The sequence below is a fragment of the Salvelinus sp. IW2-2015 genome, linkage group LG3 (genome assembly GCF_002910315.2).
Source record: "Salvelinus sp. IW2-2015 linkage group LG3, ASM291031v2, whole genome shotgun sequence".
In the NCBI taxonomy this organism is placed as follows: domain Eukaryota; kingdom Metazoa; phylum Chordata; class Actinopteri; order Salmoniformes; family Salmonidae; genus Salvelinus; species Salvelinus sp. IW2-2015.
The window spans coordinates 4,771,641-4,778,500 of NC_036840.1; the positions used below are offsets into that span (position 1 = coordinate 4,771,641).

The 6,860-nt window shown below is 39.8% G+C and overlaps 1 gene segment (V, D, J or C); it reads left to right on the top strand.

Annotated features, from left to right (window-relative positions):
• The first annotated feature begins 1,108 nt into the window (after window positions 1-1,108).
• On the top strand, window positions 1,109-3,024 carry LOC111982812 (Ig kappa-b4 chain C region-like). The segment is given in 2 exon segments: window positions 1,109-1,434; window positions 2,443-3,024. Coding segments are annotated over 2 exon segments (321 nt in total).
• Window positions 3,025-6,860: the final 3,836 nt, after the last annotated feature.

Here is a 6,860-nt window from a genome sequence, read left to right on the forward strand (position 1 = left end):
TGATCTGAATGATTGCTTTCTAATCATATTGTAACATGTCACAGTTGACCTCCTTTAGTGACCAGTGTTCTATGTCACTGTCTCTTCCCCCTCAGATACTGCGATCTGACTGAGGGAGGTTTTTGTACGGCTCTCTATCACTTTGTGAACACATTACCACTCTGCCAACTCTGACAGTAGTAATCCCCTGTATCTTCAGCCTGGACTCCACTGATGGTCAAAGTGAAGTCACTCCCAGATCCACTGCCACTGAATCTAGAGTCCCAGACAAGTGTTGTAGCATAGTAAATAAGGACTTTATGAGCTCCTCCAGGTTTCTGTTGATACCAGGCTAGATAGTTAATGTACTACACATTACTACTGGTTTTACAAGTCAGATAGACTGTCTGTCCGGGTAGAACAGTTTCCACTGCAGGAGTCTGAGTCACAGTGTCCTGTGCACTGGATTCTGAAAAACTGAAGAAAAAAACATTTCTATGAATGAAATATTACATATAGTTCTAAATATAAATATTATTACTGATATACATTACTGTGGTGTAGATTGAATTCATTTTCAACAATAAATRCAGCAGCAAGCAAGTGTCCAGATGAAGATGGTGATAAAAGTCATGGTTGTTGTGGGTTCTGTTGTCATGAAGAACAGCTCTCAGTCATGAAGTGTTAAACTCACAGGGCTGTAAACACTCAGAGCAAGGGGAGATGCATTATTCAAATGAATGTTTTAAATATATTTCCGTTTCAAAGAAGGCCCACATCTTTAGAATGTATTTTATCCTGCATGTGCTAATTTTTATAACATCAAACAGCAACTTTTTAATCATATCACTAATGTATGAAATTTGTTAGGCACACCACAATTATATTGTTATTCTGATGATGATCAGATTTAATGAACTGTCTGTTCACTCATGCTTGGTCTCTGATGTAAGTTCCTCTAATCAGTTAGTGAACACTTCTCTAAACTAAAGCTGGTAGGATTCCTCTGGTAGTGTTGTCTGTCCTCTGTGACTTTACCACCACTGTTAAATCTGAGATCAACATGTTTAATAAAGGAATATACAACATGATCACTATCACTACTGCTGCTGTTGTCTTTTATATGGACAATATGGAAGAATACTAGCAACACTGATCTAATGCTGGACTGTACCTACAGACTAGGAGAACCTGATACACAGAAGGAAGGAATAATGACTCATATCTGGATTTAAGATACAATTCATATTTGTATTATCTAGAAACAGCTTATATGAAGTGTTTGTTCTACCTGGAAGATGGTAAAGTGTATTTGTGTTGATTATGATTCTGTATGAGTGATCTTCACTGTAACAGCTGCAGCATCACAACACAGAGAGGTTTTTGTGCGAGCAGTAATAGGGGTTGTATCACTGTGGAGGACTTTTGGTAGCGGCACCAGAATTGATGTTGGAAGTAAGTAAACAACACAATTAACTGTTTTGTTCACCTTTTGATGTTGTGAGTCAATTTCTCTATCAATTTAGCCTTCATACTGAGGATATTTTTAATACTTTTTTTTGTGATAAGAGTGATTAGTCTCCATTTTAGATTAGTTGTATGAATAAACATACGTCACCAATTAGGAAATGTACACGAAAAAGTAGGTTTTGCTAAATGTTAGGAAAAACAAAACAAAAAACTATTTATTTAAAATGAAGAAGATAATATAGTATTTGGCAAGTATTCATACCATAGTGGAGTTAATTATTTGAACCACAGACTACAGAAATGCAGCTTGTCCAATGGTCAGGAGGTTTTTGTACCAGCAGTAATAGGGATTGTATCACTGTGGTTGACTTTTGGTAGAGGCACCAGACTAGATGTTGGAAGTAAGTAACAATCTCTCTTGATATTTCTTTCTGATTACACTTATAAATAAGTATGTTAATCTTAAATTCTGTCTCTATAAAAATATTGAGATTTTAGATTTAAAAAAATATCTATACATTGCTTTGACTGAGACTTCTTTCAACAGTTTATTGAATCAAAATGTTAAATTGTAGGCATTTATTTATATGTCTGTTTTGTATGATTGCAGAATATAACTCTTAATTCTGGTATAATAACTATTTAATGGTATAAAAACGAATTTACGCTCTAATTCTGCAAATACCATAAATATGAGCAGGCTGTCCTGATCAGATCCATTACTTAACAATATCTGTATAACATGTATAACTGACACTGTATGTCTAGTAACTCTAGTTATTTAAACACTTTCTACTTGTTTGGTTCATAAATCTGTTTTGCATCATATTACTTTAGGTTTTTCTCCACATCTTTTAAACAATCTAACTTTATATTCATATTTAGAAGTCATTTCTAATTCACTTTATTTTGTTGTGTCCTTTGCTGAAGAGAATCTCTTACTGTAGCTGTACTTGATGTTGTTCCTTAGTTAATGTGTTCTGTTTGTTCCAGGTAACAGTGCCCCCACCCTCACCGCCCCCCTCTAGTGAGGAGCTGTCCACTACAACAACAGCCACACTGACGTGTCTGGCCAACAAGGGCTTCCCCTCTGACTGGACCATGAGCTGGAAAGTGGACGGGACCAGCAAGAAGCAGGAGGCCAGTCCCGGGGTTCTGGAGAAGGATGGTCTGTACAGCTGGAGCAGCACCCTAACTCTCACTGGCCAGGAGTGGACCAAGGCAGGAGAGGTGACCTGTGAAGCCCAACAGATATCCCAGACTCCGGTCACCAAGACCTTGAGGAGGGCTGACTGTTCTGGGTAGGACCCCTGTCACACACCCCTGTGGAGCGAGGCTGCTGGTTCCTCTGCTTTGACTCTGTTCTCAGATCAGATGTTCTCTGTCTTATTGATCACTGACATGTAGACTAACAGAGGGCTTTGCTTGAGTTCATGTGTCAATCCTCTCTGTAGACTGAGGTTGTATCAGTGTTAGATGTGATGTGTTCTGTTTTATTACTATTAGATGCTGTAGGAATGATTGCTTTGATGCTTTGATGAATAGACGAAAATAAAGACTTCTCTTTGGAACAAAGCTTTTTGTTGTTGTCAGTAATTTGATTTTAGTCTTAAATGTTGAATGAAATAGAAATAGATTCATAAAACGTATCAGACCTAAATGTCATTGCTTAGTTATTTAGGTTCTCACTTGAAACAAGATCGTCATCAAACTGTAGTTCATAGCAACACAAGATACTACGATGTTTATAGATTAACAGAAGGACTATCCACTTGTAGTAGATTGTACGCTTTATTAATATTTCCGAAATGTTTTTGACCTGCTTGACTTCTAGACTTATTAAGACAGTAATCTAACATGTTATCGATATCTTGGACTCTCACCAATGTGATCATACGTGCATTTATCCCATCTGGGGACTGAATGAGCATCTGGTGACAGTGCTGCTCTATTCTAGGACAAGCAGAACCACCCAGCCCTGTCTACGTAAATTTCAGTTTCACTCCCACAGTTCCCAGTCTAGTTTCATTTTCACTGCCTGGACTGGGCCAGATGTGAGTGGGTGGACTAGTTTTACTGTAACCTCTATGGTGGATTTAAGGAGGGGGACATTCTTACATTGAATAAACCACCATTTAATAGATGACATATAAGATGGGTATTACTAAAGACAGGCATTGACAGTTACTGACATGTGTCTAATGTCTGAGCTCCACATCTTTTTACTTTCATACAGGGGAAGTAGGGGCTGAAATGTTTCTAATTTTCATTTGCAAATGTTTTGACTTTTGTAACTCGGTGGGGTTACGTTTTATGTTTACACTTAGGTGTCATAACAATATAGCAATAATCATCTGTAATTTAATCAGGATGATGATGACGACAGAGAACATTTTATCTGAATGATCGCTTTCTAATTATATTGTCACATGCCAGAGTTGATCTCCTCTACTGATCAGTGTTCCATGTCATGATCTCTGCCAACTTAGCACCTGCGGTACGTCCAAGCTGTAGCAGTACAGTCACTGTGCAGTCTGACTGAGGGAAGTTGTTGCTCTTTATCACTGTGTGAACACATTGGGATTGTGGTAACTCGGACAGTAGTAATCTCCTGCATCTTCAGCCTGGACTCCACTGATGGTCAGTGTGATATCACTCCCAGATCCACTGCCACTGAACTTAGATGGAGTCCCAGACTGATGAGTTTAGGAGTTCCTCCAGCTTTTTGTTGATACCATGCTAGGTTATTTCCATGCACATTACTGCTGGTTTTACAGTTCAGAGAGACTGTCTGTCCTGGGAGAACAGCTTTCACTGCAGTAGTCTGATTTACAGTGTACTGTCCACTTGATTCTGAAAAATGAATTAAAAACACAAATCGTTATGAAATGTTCACCCTCTATCATCCAGAAAGCGAGGTCAGTACAGGTGCATCAAAGCTGGCACCGAGAGACCGAAAAACAGCTTCTATCTCAAGGCCATCAGACTGTTAAATAGCCATCACTAGCCGGCCTCCACCCAGTAACCTGCCTTGAACTTAGTCACTATCACTAGCCGGCTCACACCCTGTTACTCAACCCTGCACCTTAGAAGCTGCTGTTCTATCTATGTACATAGACATGGAATCCCTGGTCACTTAAATATTGGAACACTGGTAACTTTTAATAATGTTTACATACTGTTTAAAAACAAATTTCTTATGTACAGTGTCTTCGGAAAGTATTCAGACCTCTTGACTTTTCCCACATTTTGTTACAGCCTTATTCTAAAATTGATTAATGCCTACATTAATGCCTACAATCCCTCAGTCCAGCCTCTCTCAGCCTATTGCGGTCAGTCTGAGCACTGATGGAGGGATTGTGCGTTCCTGGTGTAACTCAGACAGTTGTTGCCATCTTGTACCTGTCCCGCAGATGTGATGTTCGGATGTACCGATCCTGTGCAGGTGTTGTTACACGTGGTCTGCCACTGCAAGGACGATCAGCTGTCCGTCCTGTCTCCCTGTAGCGCTGTCTTAGGCGTCTAACAGTACAGACATTGTAATTTATTGCCCTGGCCACATCTGCAGTCCTCATGCCTCCTTGCAGCAGTCCTCAACCTCCTTGAAGGCACGTTCACGCAGATGAAAAGGGACCCTGGGCATATTTCTTTTGGTGTTTTCCAGCCAGTAGAAAGGCCTCTTTAGTGTCCTAAGTTTTCATAACTGTGACCTTAATTGCCTACCGCCTGTAAGCTGTTAGTGTCTTAACAACCGTTCCACAGGTGCATGTTCATTAATTGTTTATGGTTCATTGAGCAAGCATGGGAAACAGTGTTTAAACCCTTTACAATGAAGATCTGTGAAGTTATTTGGATTTTTACGAATTATCTTTGAAAGACAGGGTCCTGAAAAAGGGATGTTTCTTTTTTTTGCTGAGTTTATATATTGTCATATATTGCTGTTAACTGAGCCTTCTTTCAAACATTCTGGTACGATAAGTATGGTATCTGTTATTGTAGTCATCATTGCATTGAGTTTATAATAGCCACAATATTAATGTGAAGATAAATGGTCTACGTTATGTTTGTATCCAACCGCTTGGCTTCTGCAAATACTATTAATATGAGTTTTCTGATGTCGTGGAAAATTGCAAGATTATGTTATAATGCTTGTAAGATTATGTTCTAATGCTTGTATTACATTATAATAGTTGTTACATTCGACAGAATAGAGTATTGTGTGTGTGTTCCACTGAGGATGGGCCTCTATGAGATAACACGGACAGAGGAGAAGATGCCGAAATTGTCCATAATTATGCACAAATAGCTAATTTCTCTTAAATTATGTGCACAACTTTATTTACATCCCTGTTAGTGAGCATTTCTCCTTTACAAGATAATCCATCTACCTGACAGGTGTGGCATATCAAGAAGATAACTAAACAGCATGATTAATATACAGGTGCACCTTGTGCTGGGACAATAAGGCCACTCTAAAATGTGCAGTTTGTCACACAATACAATGCCACAGATGTATCAAGTTGTGAGGGAGCGTCCACCAGAGCTGTTGCCAGAGAATTTAATGTTAATTTCTCTACCATAAGCGCGCCAACGTCGTTCAAGAGAATTTGGCAGTACGTCCAACCAGCCTCACAACCGCAGACCAAGTGTATGGCGTTGTGTGGGCGAGCAGTTTGCTGATGTCAACGTTGGTAACGGAGTGCCCCATGTGTGCAGTGGGGTGATGGTATGGGCAGGAATACGGTATGGCCTGCATACTCGCCAGACATGTCACGCATTGAGAATGTTTGGGATGCTTGGACATGTACAACAGCGTGTTCATTCCCGTTTTATCTCCATCTCTACATTTAAAGACTAAATCATGGACACTCTTTCTGACACTTGTGGCTGCTTCGTGTGACATATTGTTGTAGCTACCTTTTTGCTCTTTGTGCTGTTGTCTGTGCCTAACAATGTTTGTACCGTGTTGTGCTGCTACCATGTTGTGTGGCTGCCATGTGTTGCTACCGTGTTGTTGTCATGTTGTGTTGCTACCATGCTGTTTTGTCACTTGTTGCTGCCATGCTGTGTTGTCTTAGGTTCTCTTTATGTAGTGTTGTAGTGTCTCGCTTGTCGTGGTGTTTTTTGTCCTATATAGATTTTTCTAAATTCCAGCCCCTGCAGGGGGCCTTTTGCCTGTTGGTAGGCCGTCATTTTAAATAAGAATTTGCTGTTAACTGACATGCCTAGTTAAATAAAGGTTAAATAAAAATATCCAGCAACTTCGCACAGCATTTGAAGAGGATTGGGACAACATTCCACAGGATACAATCAACAGCCTGATCAACTCTATGCGAAGGAGATGTCGCACTGCATGAGGCAAAGTGTGGTCACACCAGATAATGACGGTTTTCTGATCCACGCCCCTACCT